This window comes from Arachis duranensis, chromosome 5 (assembly GCF_000817695.3).
Source record: "Arachis duranensis cultivar V14167 chromosome 5, aradu.V14167.gnm2.J7QH, whole genome shotgun sequence".
NCBI classification, from domain to species: Eukaryota; Viridiplantae; Streptophyta; class Magnoliopsida; order Fabales; family Fabaceae; genus Arachis; species Arachis duranensis.
The window spans coordinates 51,110,201-51,128,091 of record NC_029776.3 but is presented as its reverse complement, the minus strand read 5'-3'; the positions used below and the strand labels follow the sequence as shown (position 1 = coordinate 51,128,091).

The window sequence follows — 17,891 nt, the reverse complement described above, 5'->3', positions numbered from 1 at the left end:
CTCTCACTCTTTTGCTATCTGAACCTTTCAGCTTATCACTTTGTTGCATCAAAACATAGAGGTATGCTTATAATTTCCTGCTCTAGTTATTATGCCAACTATGCCATTGTAGACTAGATAGTTAATTGATTAGAACGTAGTACTGCTTCTTTCACATAAATGTAGTTCTATACACATTGCAAGAATTTTAAGCATATAACAAGTTCCTATTATCATGATAAAAGTTCCAATTCTAAATGCTGTCATTCAATTTTTACAGGAAGAGTTTAAGTCAATCTGCCTTCGAACAAAGGTACAACTGACTATCTTTCCTTTTGTTTTATTTCATGATTTCAGGAAGAGTTTAAGTCAATTTTTGGTTTTTTAATATTTGCTTATTGTCATAGAGTTTGGATATTTTTGTTAAAATAGGATTGTTCTCAGATCTTGTTTGAGTGCAAAGAGACCTAAAGGATCTCTATGTCTCTCTTTGCAGTTAATGGTAACATTCCCCATGGAAATTCTTCACATCTCTAAAGCTATAAAACTGAAACCACTGCTGCTGTTATCATTACCATTACCATTATAGACAACATTTTCTTTTTCATCTTTTTCAAGACCTGTGACACCACTGCCAGAACCTGCCACTTTGCGACGTCGGGGAGGTCTGGAACTGTCTAGGTGGTAATCTCGACTCCTTCGCTTCTCCTTTCTGTCAAGATTTCCAAATGCCAATTCTTTCATTTGCTAGTTATTCTGTCATTTAATTTCATCTTTCATGTAGGTAAGAGACACCCTCGATGTAGTTGAGGAAGTCATAGAAGAAAGAGATCTCGATCCCTTATTTTTAGACACATATTGTCTGCTTTTGCCTATAATTGAAGTAGCTTATGTAGGATGTATATATTTTTTATAAATATTTAAAAGTTAAAATCATGTTTTGCTTCAATTTAACAATTAGTGAAGCTTAAGTTGAATTAAGAAGTCTTCATTGTCATTAAGTTCTCTATGTGCTAGTCTTATCCACATTTTTGCGTATTCTAGCAGAAGGTTTGCCTTAAAATTTGCTAGTCTTTATCAACAGAGAAGGTAAACATGATTTAGCCCAGCTTGTACTGCAACAAAAATCAGAATGAATAAGAAAGCGCAAGCTCATAACTTGAATTTTTCTTTCAAAGAAAATCATTATTGAATGGTATGAATGAACTTGTGAAAATCCCTTTTAAGTGCTCTTTTATTTCATATACAAAGGACTTTACATAGTTATGAAGTTTTCTTATGGCCAATTGGGAAATGCAAACTCAAGATCCCTCCAATGTTAGCTTATGGCCATGAACGTGTTGGATGCTTCTTAGGTTATTTGTATTTCATTTCATCCCCTGGCTTACTTATTTCAGAAAACTTATTCTGGTAATAGAAAGTGAAGGAGGTTAAAATTGATTTGATATATTGGTGCAAAATTTATAATCCACAAACTAACCAGCAAGTGCATCGGGTCGTACGAAGTAATACCTCAGGTGAGTGAGGGTAGATCCCACGAGGATTGATGGACTAAGAAACAATGGTTATGTGATTTACTTAGTTAAACTAACAGGAAATGATGTTTAGAGAGTTCAAAAGCATTAATAGTAAATTCAGACTATCAGAAAGCAAGCAGTAAACAAGTTGTGAATAATATATGGAGAAACAGTTAAGGCTTCAGATTTATCTATTTTCCGGATTGACTTTTCTTACTAACTATTTTAATCATGCAAGATTTAATTCATGACAAACTATATGTGACTAAACCCTAATTCCTTAGACCTTTTTAGTCTCCCCTAAAATTCATCAACTGCCAATTCCTTCACTACAAGATTTTTGCTTATTTGAAGGAGTATTTTGGTGAAGGTTTCTAAAAACCTCCACAATACATTTTATTTATGGCAATTTAAAAAACCTCCACTAATAATTAATTAAAATTAAATTTTAAAACAAAACCTAATTTTAAAACAAAACCTAATTTTCCCTTTTTTCCAACACGATAGACTGGGTTAGCTCTAAGAGAAAGAGAGCTTATGGATCTCGTTCACCATCCACTGTCATCGGCTTCAAACAAAACCGCCATTTTCGCCGTCGTTTTGGCTGTCATTTCTGCCGCCGGCACCGTCACCACTTCTGTGTCCGTTGCAGTAGAGAGCTTCTGGATCAGGGAGGTTGATGTTGGCCCCGATGGTAAGATCTGTTATGAGGATTTCATCGCCAGAATGGTAAACTCCTCACATATCAGATCCTTGCAAATTCCATTCGCTCTGCTTCTGGATTTTCCTAAATGTGTTCTTCCTTTTTTCTCAGCTATTTCCGTATTGATGTTTCTTCTTCTTCATGTTTGGTTTTTTTGTGCTGTTTCTTCTTCATGTTTAGCTTCTAAATCCCTTATTAAAACCCTAAAACCTCACATAAGGAATATTGTGCATATTGGCTGCGTTTGTCTCAAGTGTCATTTATTCATTTTTGAAATTAAACTAATTTCTCCATGGATGATCATTTTGACATGGTCAAGATAGATCGATGAGATGAACGGTTGACAATGAATGAGGTGTGACCTATGCCACCGCAGTGGCTACCGGCTATTGAATTCTCATAGCTTAGATTCCAGATTCTGCTGCAGCCATGTTTTTGGCCTCGTAATCGCTTCCGATTAAATTTCAGGTTAACCTTTGAAGTTTGAAGCTTATCTCATCCTACTCCTCGTGTTGCTTATATTTTCTTCTTATTATGATAGATAGAATAATTATTATAATTATAGAATTTCATACGAATTTAGCATCATTGTGTGTTTCTTCGTTGACTTGAGTCTACTATGGTTGATTTTGTGAAATTCGTTATTTTCATCATCCTATTATACCTTTTGGTAGGTGCTATTCTTGTTTGAACATGTTTTCTAACTAATTGAAGTTGCTGCTGCTTTACATATGTCTCTTGGTTATCATTTTGATCTTTAAGTTCTTTATGTTTGGTTGCTTCCAGCAGCAGAAATAAGCTAATTAATTGTTGTGCTTCTATAACAAGTTTAAGTTAGGCATTGGCAAGACATATTTCTAATTTTGAAGACAATTTTGTGATTAATGGAGTTGTATTTGAAAATATACTTTCAATTTCATGCTTGCCTGCCACAGAAGCTTGCTTAGCCATCAGACTCCATGGGAGACATGGTGATCATTTTGAAATTAAACCTCACATATTTGCACCTTGTATCATTGATGATCACAGTTAGCATAGCATCACAGAAAATAAACAAGTCTTCTACTCTAGAAGGTACTTATCTTGTCTCATTCATTAATTCACATTCATTTTGCTTCTTGATTACTAGTATTAACATGAGTACTTCTTTGATTGACATATGAAACTTGTCTGAAAGTATTGAAGATTATGATGTACATATGATATTTGTTGGATCGCTAATAAGCAATAATATTTAAATAAAGTCTTTGAGCCTTAACAAGTGTAAATGAATCTGTGTTTTCTTTTTTTTTCTTTCTTTTTTACTTGCATTTTAATTTCATCTTGTATCAACTTGTGTTGAACATTGCAAGGTATGTCTTCATTTTAGCTTGCAAATTTTGTTTTTGAATTCCATTATCCTGTTAATGATTGGATTGAAATTTTGCTCTGCTGATTGGTGGCTATGGTTAGCATAGCGTCACATATCTCGACCTTTTTTTTTCTTGTTTCAGTTGTTTGAATCCAGTGATCCAGTTTTCATTCCAGTTCCTGATAACTCTGCCAATAAGAGGAGGTTTACTCTGTCTTGCCCTTAGAAACTATGCTCATGTTCCTTTTATGAAGTGTCTCTAATGTTGTGACGTGATTGAGAATTAGTGATTACTGATAAACCCCGTTTTGACGGTTTATCTTGTATTGATTTTAAGAGATTTTATCACCTTTTACCCACATTTATTCAATGAAATAGCATGGTTTTGTGATTGTCTCCTTATTTGTGCTTAGATGTGAAAACATGCTTTTAGACCCTTAATTTGATGATTTTTATTCATCTTTGATTCCACTAGATGCCTTGATGTGTTTGTTAGTGATTTCAGATTGAAAAGGCTAGGAATGGATCAAAGGAGTAAAAGGGGAAGTATGCAAAGTGGAGAAATCATGAAAAGTCAAAGAAGTTGAACTCGTCCAAGGACGCGCCAGCGCACCTGGGGCTTGCGCGCACCTGCGAATCACCCCATGGACGCGTACGCGTATAGTGCGCGTACGCGTCGGTGATGGTTTATGATTTTTTAATGAAAATGTGACCAACGAATTCTCAAGGGTTGTGGGGCCCAATCCCAACCAACTTTGGCGCCTAAACTGCTATTTAAAGCCAAGGATTGAAGAGCAAAGGGGGATTCCAATCATTCACACTCATTAGGATTAGTTTAGAGTTAGTTTCAAGAGAGAGAATCTCTCACTTCTCTCTAGAATTAGGATTAGGATTAGGTTTAGTTCTTAGATCTAGGTTTTAATCTTTGCTTTCTTCTACTTCTACCTTTCAATTCCTTGTTGTTAGATTCATCCTTCTTCTATTCTTTTATTGTAATTTCCTTTATGTTGTTCTTATACTTTGTTGTAGATCTACTATTGTTCCCTCCATTTTCTTTCAATTCAATAAGAGGTAATTCATAATAATTGTTCTTCTTTGCTTTTCTATTGTTGATCTCTTGCCTTTGTAGTTAGATCTCTCTTTAATTCTTGCAATTTATGTTGTTTACTTTTATTGTCTTTTATGTGTTTGTTGAAATGCCTCTTCTAGATATAGTTTAGATTTTGTTCCTCTTGGCCTAGGTAGAGTAATTAGTGACACTTGATTTATCTAATTCCTTTGTTGATTGGTAATTGGAGAGATTGCTAATTGGTTTGGAGTGCACTAAAGCTAGTCTTTTCTTGGGAGTTGGCTAGGACTTGTGGCTCAAGTCAATTCATCCACTTGACTTTCCTTTATTTAGTAAGGGTTAACTAAGTGGTAGCAATGAACAATTCTCATTAGAATTGAGAAGGATAACTAGGATAGGACTTCTAATTTTCATACCTTGTCAAGAGCCTTTTATAGTTGTTAGTTTATTTCCATTGCCATTTACTTTTCATGCTTCTTATCCAAAACTCCAAAACACATTTCTAACCAATAACAAGACACTTTATTGTAATTCCTAGGGAGAACGACGCGAGGTTTGAATACTTCGGTTTATAAAATTAGGGGGTTTGTTACTTGTGACAAACAATCTTTTGTATGAAAGGATTTTTGATTGGTTTAGAAACTATACTTGCAACGAGAATTCATTTGTGAAATTCTATACCATCAAAAATCCAATCATCAATTGCTGATAAGGAGATCTAGTGTAGTTTGAATCAAATAATTCCCTATTCTTACTATTCCATAATAAGTGCCAATAAGTACGAACATAAAACTCTCTCTCTGATCATACATTCCAATATTTTCCATAAGGTTATTTTAGAACCATTATGGTCTGTGCTCCATATTCTTGTTGGGATAAGACTAATAAACTACTTAATTGCATTCCTAGCTAGTGTCGTAATAAGGAACCTTTATCTAATCATATTTTAATTGCATCATTTTAGTTAAATATATCAATTAGTCATATTTGATTGTAATCAATTTAGGCTAGTCAAATAATTTTAATTTACTGGTTCAGTTAAATAAATATTAAAAGAATTTAAATTTTATTTTATATATATATTAATTCATTAATTAACCACAACTCTTAAATAAAACTAGTTTTAGAATTTGAATTCAGTAATCCTCCTTAAATTGAAACTGAAGATTCGATCTTATGTATCCAAAGATATCTTACAATTAGCTTAAGATTTAAGTCAAGTTCATAATTTGAAAAGGGACTATATCATATCCTCTAATGTAAAACTTTCTTATAATTTTGTATATAACTCTATGTTGGGTTTTATTAATCATAAGTCATCTTGTGGTAAAGATTAAGTGCAAATAGAATCTAATATGTTGCATAAAATGTGCTTGCATATACTTGGTTAGAGAGTAAAGTATACCAATACACTAAATAAAAATACCAATACACTAAATTATTCTCTTTAATTATTATGTTCTGCTATTTGAGTTTAATTTACAGAGGAGGCTCGGTACTGCTGTTTCCCTTTATTAATTATTCTCTTTCATTTCTTTATTTTTATTTTACAAATTATTTATTGAAACAGATTTCATATGGGAAGACAATCACTAATAATAATAGCAGAGGCAGAGCTTTGTACTAAAGTTGAAATTGTTACCAGAGGTATTGTTATCACTATTACCCTTTTTAATTAATACTATTTGTTGCTGTTGAGATTTTTTGTGTGCTGCATGCATTTGTTATTTAATTTCCTATAAGGTATATCCTGTAAGGTATACTATGACTGACTTCCTTTAATAATTGTTATTCCTTCTACTACTTTGTGCTTTGAGTTCCAGTATGATATATCACCACAGGTTAGTACTAACCTCTGTGCAAGTGTATGTATTGTAAATATGCATTTCCCTAAGTTTCCATCATATACTAGTGCAGGAGGTAAAATTGAGTTACGACTTCAATAAGTTCTTTCATGACACCTTTTTTTCTTCCGCCTTTTATCCATGATTATGTATTTTGATGTGGAGATATGATGCTAGTTATGAAGGTGATTGAATTTTGGCCAAATTTCAGGCTTGGTTCCACAGTTTCACATTCAGTCAACTAGAGTTGTTCTGACTTCAATTCTGTACTAAAATGTCGTTCTGTAATTTTAAGGAAAATTTACATTCTACGCATAATTCCTAGGATTGGAAATCATTCTGGAAGTTTTCCAATTGTCAATTAAATTAATATAATGTTTGGTTTTATTTGCTACATATTGTGTCTTGCTGTCTAATAGAATTTGGGCCTTGCTTCTTTCATTTACCATAACTTTTCATTGATATACAGGAAGTTCTTGTCATCCGCAAGATTCATCCATGTTTGCCATCTTTCAAGGCTGAATTCATTGCATATGTTTCTCTGACTCGAGTTAGAGATATTGCTCACCGAAATGACATCCCACATGACCTCAAGGTTGTTTTCCCACAGTAACTCAAGTATGTAATCCCATTTTAGTTTAATGTAAATGATGATTGCCTGTTTCATGCAAGATGGGTGAACCCTTGTGTTGGTGCTACTTCTATGCTACTGTTTTTATCTATTAGATGGTGCTACTTCTATGCTGTTTTTATTTTGAGACTTTATATGTAATTAGACAATATTGAAATATTAAAGTTGTTGTTTTATTTTATTTTTTAAAGAAAAACAATAATAGTTATGTAGAATAATATCATATGAAATTATGTTTGGAACTATTGACATTAAGAATTTTTTTTATATATAGAGTTATGTCTTATATTGAGGAATTGTGTTATAAAAGATTTAGTTTTTAAATTTTGATATTAAAAAATAAATTTCTAATTTGAGAGTATATGAATGAGATGAGATTAATGAATGATTTGAAATTAAAAATAAATAATTAATTATAGGATTTGTGGAGGTTTGAAAATCACACAAATAGTTAATTCTTGTTAAATTAAAAAATCAATTTGTGGGGGTTTTAAACTGTCATAAAAGTCATTTAAAACCGTCACAAAAGTCCAAAATAAAACCCCCACTAAACATTCACAAAACCCCCCACTGAATAGATTGTGGAGGTTTTTAAAAACCCCCACAAAAGTCGTCGTGGCACCTCAAATTTTGGGGGTTTTAGAAACCTCCACAAACAATTTGGTGGGGGTTATAAACCTCCACAAATAAGAAAAAAAACCTCCACAAAAATCCTAATTACCCAAATATAAGAGGATTATATGTTATATATCCCGTTAAGTCCAGATAATTAGAATTTAGGAGAAATTATTTTCAAACTATTATTCAAGTAAAGAACTTTTTCAAGTTATACAAGAACTCAATTAGATCAAGGGTTATACTTCCGTTCCACCCAAATTCATAAGATAAAGAACGAAAAATAATTCTTGAAATATAAGTCAAGACATGAATTAAAATAGAAAAATAATAGTATCAATCCATACAATAGACAGAGTTCCTAACCTTAACAGTGGAGGTTTAGTTGCTCATGGTTTAGAGTGAAAACTAGGATTCTGATAAACTGTAAATTTGGAATGAGGTAGAGGAGAAGAGCCCGAAGGACTGATTCTTTTCCCTTTTATATCTAATCCTAATTAATGTAAAATATATTTTCTAAAACTAAAATAATATCTTTTTCTAGTTGTAAATAAAATAAAAGTTGAATCAAAATTAATTTGATTGATCCGTGCAGGGCTTGAGGAGCGTGGGGACAATTGGATTCATTAAGCTCCGCGCTGAACTTGGCTTTTTCCAAGTTCAACGTGGAGAAGGCAGAGTGGTCTTTAGCGTGTTCCTTTGAATCCACGCTGAACTTGGCATTTTCCAAGTTCAGCGTGGAGAAGGCAGCGTGTGCTTCACTGGGAGTTCTCAAATCCACGCTGAACTTGGCAAGAACCAAGTTCAACGTGGAGGATGCAGAAGTTGCTGGAGAAGAAATGTGCATTATTATATATCGTTGGAAAGCCCTGGAAGTTAGCTTTCCAATGCCACTAAAATTACGTCAATTGGACCTCTATAGCTTAAGTTATTCTTGTTTGAGTGCAAAGAGGTCAGGATTGATAGCATCATTTGCTTTCTTCCTTTTCTGCTACAAAACTCCATCAAATCCCTCCAAATGCTACCTGAAATAAATAGAATTGCGCAAAACTCAAAATAGCATCTATAATGGCCAAAAGATATTTAAATTTTGATTAAACTTAGCAATTCAAGTGTAAATTCACAAGGAAAAGATAGATAAGATGCTCATGCATCATACATATATACATACGAACTACACATGGATCAAGTGAGTTTCCTTCATCCTTTTAACATAATAATTAACCTTAGATCAGATTTGTCATAAGAGAGTCATTGATCAATTTATATTGCTTATATCATGCTTCTTTCTACCATAAATTGTATGCCTTTGTTACTGCAGATGTTCAAAGTACAGGAACATTTAAGATCATCAATGGACCAAGGATGATAATTGGTTTCCTAAATGATAACAAGCAAAACATAGATATCTTAAATAGTGGATTTGGCGTTGTGGCTTCAGTAGCAAGGAATCATTCATGAAGTTGAAAGTTGACGAGCTAATCATGGAGATAATGTCCATATATAAGAATGCTGACATTCAAAATTTATATGATGTTATAAGAACAATACATGAGTTTATGTTTTGAATTATAGTTAATGTATCAACATATTTTTTTGATGTATGGTTGTTACTTATTATTATAGTTGATGTATCAATACACTTTGTTTATATTTTGAATTATATTGATTTACTTGTTTATAGTACTTTTCTTTTAGTTTGATAATACAATGAATTTATTTATTTTTTGAAATATTATAAATATTCGAATACAAATTAGATAAAAATTTGTATTTATTTTGTATGAAAATAGGTTTATTTTGCAATGAAAAAATCTAAAAAAAAGTTATATTTTACCTTACTGATGGATTTACAGATGGATTTTCTGCCTGTATTCAGAGTTTGGAATGGTTTTTCAAGGCTCCAATTACCCACAGAAAATTTGTCAGAAAATTCGTCTCTAATTACCGACGAAAAATTCGTCAGAAAATCTGTCTCTAATTACCGACGGAAAATCTGTCGAAAAATTTGTCTGTAATTACTGACAGAAAATTCCATTGAAAAATCTATCTCTAATTACCGACGAAAAATCCGTCGGAAAGTTTGACATTCCAAAGAAATGGATGTGAGAATTTACCGAGGGAAAATCTGTCGGTAATTGGTAAAAATCTGTAATAATTTCCGACGAGGCTTTTACAGAGGGACGAAATCCGTTTGTAATTTCGTTGGTAACCAAAAATCTGTCTGTAATAAAGGCCCAATCTATGTGTAAATCTGTCTATATTAAGCAAATTTCTAGTTGTGAATATTTTTTCTACTACTTTCTCTTACCTTTCTAACATAAATATTAGGGATAAGTATTGTTTTAGTCCCTAACGTTGAGGGTCAGAATCGAAACTATCTCCAACGTAATTTTTTATTTAGAATCATCCTTAATATTTTTTTCGTATTAAAATCGTCCTTTTAACGTTTTCTAGACAAAAATACTCTCCACCACCACTAGCACTTTTACCTCCACCATAAAAAATAACATCAATAAAATCAACACAAATTCAACAAATTAAGGAATCAGAAATTCAACAAATCAACATAAATTCAACAAATTCAACAACCAAATCAACACATAACAACAATAAAATTAGAAAACAACAAATTAAAATCAGAATTAAAAATAGAATCAGAAACAATCACAAAAACAGAAACTCAAGTAGAAATAGAAAATAGAGACTAAAGCAAAGAGCAGAAACCGAAACAAGAAGATGAAGCATAAGCAGAACTTAAATAATTATGATGTATTTTATTAAAATATTTCATATGTATAATCATTCACATATTTTTATTTGACAACTTAAATTGTATGAGAGATGATTAATGATATAATATTAAAACCCTATCAAATATACAAGTGGGAAGGATGAATTTTTGAGAGCTGGTATGAAATAGTTGAAAGAGTGATAATCTGTAGAAAAAATAATTAAAAACCATGGTAAAAATTAAATTAATAATTGTTTAAGAATTTTATCAACATAAAAATGTATGAGTATTGACTAAAATTATTTTAAAAAATTATTAATAATGTTTATATAAGTTTAGTATTATTGATTTTAATTAATATTTCTTGTTAAAAGTTATTAATATTATAATTTTTCTTAAGAAAACTGTGAATGCATGAAATTAAAAAAAAAAGTATATAAGGAGAAACCATTTTCATAGCTAATTTCAACTATTTTTTTTTCTTAAAATAACTTTTCTCTACTCATCTTTTCCTTCACTACTCACACTTATACTTCAATTTCAAACGCATATTACTTATCTCTCATGACTTCCAACCAAAATCATCACTTGTTTTGAATATTTTATTTCACTTTTTGATTTTTTTAGTGGAACATTGAATGCTCTTTCAGAATATGATTTTAGATATTTATTTTTTTGGTGTCTCTTTTAGATATTTATTTAAATGTTAATCTAACTTAAAAATTAAAAGAGGATTAACTATTCAAAACACAAATTAAACAACTTGTCATATTATTAAAATGTACTAGTTGCCAAATGTCATATCAAAACAACACAAACAAAACAGAACTTGATGCTAAATCCTGGTGATGATGTGTCGAATTCATTTTAAAACTGTTTCATCTTTTCAGAATTTTTATAAAATATCCTTGCCTTTGGCTCACCTTTTGTCATTTCTAGTGTAAAATAAGAACATAGTGATACTTCAAATAAAGATGTGTGGTCTTAATTGGTCCAATTCCCTCATTCAAATTACATGTATGTTTGCATGCAAAAAACTAAGCTGCAAATGAAAACAAAAAGAATAAATTAGATGGGCCATAAATAGTTCATGATGGTAGCCAGTGTGTGTGACCTTCACACACGACTCACGTTTATTTACACACTTAAAAATGGATATTTATTGATGGTCAAGTTAATAATAATAATAATAATAATAATAATAATAATAATAATAATAATAATAATCTTTTAGATATCGATTTAAGGCTATATCCAAATTTAACAATGATAAAAATAGTGAATATTCAATACCATATATAAGGTATTATCATTAGATGTTCAAAGAAACATTATCTTGTTTAAATTTTCTAACAAAAATAGAAAAGATTATTGTGTTATTGAATCTTGGTTTTCTTTCAAGCCAAACACATATGAAGTTAGGTTTGCTGGAAGTGGAGGAATTGAGGAAGGAACCTCGGGGCAACAATGTGTTTTTCGGTATCAGTCTACCTCTACTACATTTCTAAAGTGGGTAATTATAAGGAATATACGAAAAAAAATTATTATCAGCAGGTGGGAACCAAAAAAGTAGGATTAGAACCAACAACCAAGCACACGAATACAGTTAGAAAGAGGTGACTTACATGTCAAGACTTAAAATGAACATTTTCGGGGTTGCATTAAAAAACAAATAAACTTTTACTAAATCACAAAGATTTGACTAAATTTTTAAAGTAGTATGTTAGATTCATAATTTTTACCATTTTAGTTCTTTGAATTCAAAAGTATTTATACTGATCTTTGAGATTTAGTATTGAATTTACGAATTAAGTGCTGAATTTGCTCTAATTTGCCATACTGAACATATGACCAAACACTGTCATTTCGTTTTGATATTTAAATAAAACAAAAAAAAGAAGAGTTTATATGATGTACAATTCATTTTTTAAAATGATCTTGTTTTTACCTTATTTCAGACTTAAAACAAAAAGATCTTATTTAGTCATGTGCCTAATGTAATAAATTAGAGTAACCTTAACATTTTGTTCGTTAATTCAACGCTAAAAAGGTTTAGAAATTAATATAGTACCTAAAGCTAAATTTTAAAGATTAATACAGTAAATTTTAAATTTAAAAGACTAAACAAAATAAAAGTCCAGAATCTCATGGACCATTGTAAAATTTGCTTTAAGCAAATATAAATATTGATTAGTTCAATTAAGCGTCGAAGTTAGTTTTTTTTTTTTTTTCTTTGAAAGTTTGCTTCTTTTAAACCTAGAAAACATCAGGTGGTGTTCAACCAATTGATAATAAAATACGTATACTACCACAATAACATAGGAATTTGTTAAACAAAACACATAAATTTCTCTATTTTAACACAAATTATTTCCAGCAAACATATGAATTATTTCACACCACAAACCAGTTGGTAAATATAAATACAGTGGTAAAAGCATAGATAAGAATTATGAATTTACAAACTAATAAGAAATATATAATTATGTTATGCTAGTTGAAATTTGTAGTCGAAGTCGAGAAAAAAAAAAGTTTGTTTTAGATTTAGTTTTGTTTTTATGAAGAAAAAAAATTGAGGACATTGAGATTTTTAAGGAATTTGTATTTTTTAAGAGTTATGATACGTGTGTATTAAAATTAGTTAATAAATTCAACTATTAATATAAAATATGTAAATACATATTGAAAATAAATTAAACTATTTATGTGTTTATACACAAAAATATTAGTGACTAATTTTAGTGACTGATTTTAGTGTATAAACAGTATTTTTGATTTTTTAAAGATAAGACTTGAATGTAAAGCATAATAAGCATAATGTAGAAGCATTATACGTTATAAGCTGTACACGAGAAAACGTTATACGTTATGCAAAAATTGTAAAAGCGTAACACATTAAGTGATGTAACTTATTATTTTTTGGATTACCAACATGCCTGAATTTGACTATCTAATATAACATCGTCGATTTTATAAATAAAGAAAATAAAATTGTCGTTTAAACATCAGAAAAAAAAGAATGTTATTTTCCATTGATATTATTACTCATACTCACCCAAAAGTATATTAATATGACAAGTATTTAGGCTGGAGCTGTTTTCCTGCCTTCAAATCTGCTTGGTCCAATTTGCAGGGCATTTAATGTGTCAAATTGATTTTATAAACTTAGTTTAATTAAAAATAAATTAGTATTAATGTGATTTATATTTATTTATATTTTATATCAAAATAAATTAGAATAAAATAAATATTATTTGAATTGTAATATTTAAAATCATTTTTTAAAAAAAATTTATTAAATTAATTATGAAATCAAATAATTTATATTATCATATTATTTATTTTATATATTTAAAAAAAATTATTCAGTAAATTTATAATAACAATTAATATTCAATTATTAAATTAAAATTAACGTATAAAAAATGAAAAATATATAAGATATCAAAAATAAAAATAACATTTGAATAAACGAATAGTTTAATAACATGTAAATATAGATGAGTTATTAAATTAAATTATAAAACACTAATAAATAAATTATTAAATTAAATTATAAAATACAATACTCCTTTTTCAGTATTTTTTGTTATAATTTTTTTGAGAAATGCTAAGAGCCGGTAGATTTTGTGAGTTGTAGCCATCAATAATGTATTTAATAGTGTGAGATTTCATCTAATGGTAAAGAATCACTCATTTTTATTTTGTTGGCTAAGTACTGGCCACATTTTAACAAATTTTTGCTTTTCATTTTTTATTACTTATGACTCTAATATAACATTTATAATTAGTTTTTTAATTTAATCTAATCTTTTTTCATGGAATTAATCATTTATATTATAAAAATAATAATAAAAAACATAATGCACAAGAACTCACAACGACATAAACAAAAAACATAAAAAAAAGCTCCATAAAAAAGGAATAACATGCGTCAAAGAGTCGTAAAAGATAAAGAAAAATTCACAAGAACAGAAAAAGGTAAAAGATTTCATAAGAAAATATCAAACATACATGAGAAAGTATTAAAAAAATACTATAAAAAGAAAAGGAAAAAACATTCATCACATGAACATGACAAATATAATAACAATAAGTAAAAAATCAAATCTTGAAGGAAACCACTAAAAATGATTCTTAACACAAAAATATTTATCTTGAGAGAATTCTTGATGGAGAAAAATATTAGGAATTCGTTGAAAATGTCATACATGAAGCATGGATGAAAAATTTTTTAAAATTGAAAGAAATGAAATAAACTTTTTTCATTAATGCTGCTCCAACGACAAAAACTAAAGATGTTTTTATTGAATCACATTTGTTTATAGAAAAAAAAATCAAATAAAAAATTAATACGTTTAAGAAATTTGAAACTTATATACTCCAAAAAAAATATAAATTATAAATTAAAAAAATATCTTTAATATTTTTATTTTTACTATTAAATTTTTATTAAAAATATTAAAAAATCATTAAAATAAAATCTACCTATAATAATTTCGTAGCATTCAAAAGAAACACTAAACCAAATTCGTCCTACTCGTCAAACACTCATTAACTACACAATCGCAATAAAAATACCAATTTATACAACCGAATACAGGAGGAGTATATATTAAAGTAAAATCACATAGATTTAATAGAAGTAGCTTACTAGTATCTACATTAACATGCATATTTCAAGCTTCATGCAAACATAGTCCAAACTTGAAAGTATTAGCTTAAGATACCTCGTTCTCCTTTTTCTCTCTGGCTTACCTTAAAGAGAGATTAAACGTTTCCCTAAACCTAAGACTTCATGCCAAAAACTCAAGTGCATCTAAGATTAGCTTAAAATTGAAACATTAGCTAGATTCTTAAAAGGGCTCTGCCTAATTAAACCCTACTTACTTAAACTTAGCAAATTAAAATAGACCAAAAGTTCATTATAACTTAAAAGTACCATATTGTCCCCGGGACAGACACACAAAAGTCATGTCTCAACTAATCACTCTTTATCAAGCAACAACCCTAGGAACAGCTTTGCAAATAAGGGGCGACTTCATTTCCATTGAAAGCTTGAGGCACTCAGACAAGTCCACAGGCTTTTCCTCACACGGGACCCACTGAAAGCCCTGGAGAAGCTGAGCAAACCAGAGGTGAACGGTGGCCAGGCCCATGGACTTTCCTGGGCACACCCTTCTCCCAGCACCAAAAGGAGCAAGCCTAAGATCACAGCCGATTATATTCACATCTCTTTCCATTTCCATAAATCTCTCCGGCTTGAATACGTCAGGTTCCGGCCACACATCTTCATTGTGCGTTATGGCCCACATGTTAACCATCGCTGTGGTTCCAGCCGGTACGAGCTTGTCCCCAATGAAGACATCGCGTATGGCAAGACGGGCCCATGAAAGAAGTGGCCCCGGTGGGTGTAACCTTAGGGCCTCCTTCACAATGCACTGTAGGTAAGGCAGGTTGGGTATGTCAATATCCAAAACCGGCCTTGACCCAACCACTTCATCAATCTCGCCTTGTGCCTTGGCTTGCATATCTGGATGAAGAACCATTCTTGCAAGTACCCATTCCAGTAAGATGGCCACTGTGTCCGTTCCTCTGAAAATCATTTCCTATAAAGAACATCAAATACCAATGAAGCAACAATGTTAAACATAACACATACGGTCAAAAAAGATATTACATCCAATAAATTCATTTTTAACCTTGAGAACCTATAACTAGAAATCCTATACAAATATCATAATGAAGTACCAACAAAATAACAATGTTACACACTACAAAGATATTCATAGAAAATATTCTCTATGTTTTTTAAAACTCTAAAAAACGTATTTTTATTAAAAAATAAAACATTAAAATTTCAATGTATTAAACATGTAACAAAAAGTTAATACTTTACTAATTTTTTGAACAATAGGTCAATAACTAGCAAAGTAATTAATAAGAAGGATATCATCGAGAAAGAAAAGATCTAGAAGAAAGATTACCCAAAGAACAGCAATCATATCAGAATCAGTGAGCTTGTTCTCTTTCTCCAAATCAAGCAAGACATCAACGAAGTCTCCAACGGTTTCACCAGCAACATACTCACCGGAAATCCTCTTCACCCTATGATCCTCTATAATCTTCCCAACAAACACATTCACCTTTGAAGCCAAACACCTACACCTTCTCCTCACAGCCTGAAGGTCCATCCACCCGAGAACAGGAAAATGGTCATTCCAGTTAAAAACACCCAACAACTCATACCCTTCACTAACAAGCTCTTCAAGCATAACACCATTACCATCATCACCATTCAAAAATTCATAGCACTTCCCAAACACCATCATCATTACATTGTTCAAGGACCCGAAATGAAGCACCTTTTTCACCTCAACGTGTCCCTTCTCTCCCATCATGGACTTGAAATCTTTCACCATGTTCAAGCCAACTGATCTCCTGAACCCTTCGAAGCCCGTGAGCCTCTTTTGACAGAACAAGTGGGTCGACGAGATCCTCCTCAGGTTCCTCCAGTATTCTCCGTACGGTGCGAACCCCATTGCCCTATGAAAGAGGAGCTCATAAGCCGACTCTTTTACGGGCCTGTCTGCAAAATCTGGGCTTCCCAGAATCTCTTTAGCAGTTGCCGGGTCGCTTGAGATGACGAACCGGGTTAAGCCCACTGAAAAGCCCATGAGCTTATTGGCCCGAAAGGTCTGGGCCAACTTAGCAAGGACACGGTGCGGTGTCTCCCCCATGAAGACACGAAGGAGACCAAGTAGAGGTAGGCCCAACGGGCCAGGAATAACTGTCCCACCAACGGACTTTGCCAAGGCCCATGCAAGCCCGCCGGGAGAAAGCCAAAAGAAACAAGTGACCACGAAGAGCACAGCAAGAGCAGCATGGAGAGTTGAGATAGGTTGCTGAACAAGGTTGGGGAAGAAAAGAAGTTTAAAATCCACCGACATTATTTTTTGATACTGGTTTTTTCTCAAATTTGTTTTCTGGTTGAAAAAAGTTGTGACTCGAGGGAATGTAACAAATGGTTTTTCCTTGAGAAAGGAAGAGAAAATGAAGGTAATGTTACGCAGAAGACGAAGAGTGCTGGAAGGCAGTTACCCGTTATATAGAAGTGGTGAGTGGGAGTGGTTAAAAGTTTTTGGATTATTAACCATGGTTAAATGGAATATAATACTATGATAAAGAACCAAAAAAGGGAAAATGGAAGGCTGTATTTGAACCGTGGCCCTGAGAATCCATTTTGGATTTCGGGAACAGAGATCGAGTAGCAGTAGCTGAGCCTATTGCTGTTCCCAAATGATTACGGAAGAGATAAAACAAGACATTAATGGACTCCTATTTTAATATTTTTTTATAAATTATTTATATAAAAACGTTTAATATGTTTTTTAAAATATTTTTAATAATTAAAATTTAATATATATTCATTAAATTATGTTATTTTT

The 17,891-nt window shown here is 31.2% G+C and overlaps 1 protein-coding gene and 1 long non-coding RNA gene across 2 annotated transcripts; one reads left to right on the top strand and one right to left on the bottom strand.

The window, feature by feature from the left end:
- The first annotated feature begins 2,422 nt into the window (after positions 1–2,422).
- Positions 2,423–3,816, top strand: LOC127747438 (uncharacterized). Its single transcript, XR_008009243.1, has 3 exons — positions 2,423–2,667; positions 3,135–3,273; positions 3,693–3,816. It is a non-coding gene; the product is annotated as an uncharacterized LOC127747438 (long non-coding RNA).
- Positions 3,817–15,440: 11,624 nt separating this feature from the next.
- Positions 15,441–17,393, bottom strand: LOC107489551 (cytochrome P450 78A5-like). Its single transcript, XM_016110299.3, has 2 exons — positions 16,431–17,393; positions 15,441–16,052 (listed from the first exon to the last, which is right to left on the bottom strand). Exons 1-2 carry the CDS (start codon positions 17,391–17,393, stop codon positions 15,441–15,443), a joined length of 1,575 nt encoding a protein of 524 aa, XP_015965785.1.
- Positions 17,394–17,891: the final 498 nt, after the last annotated feature.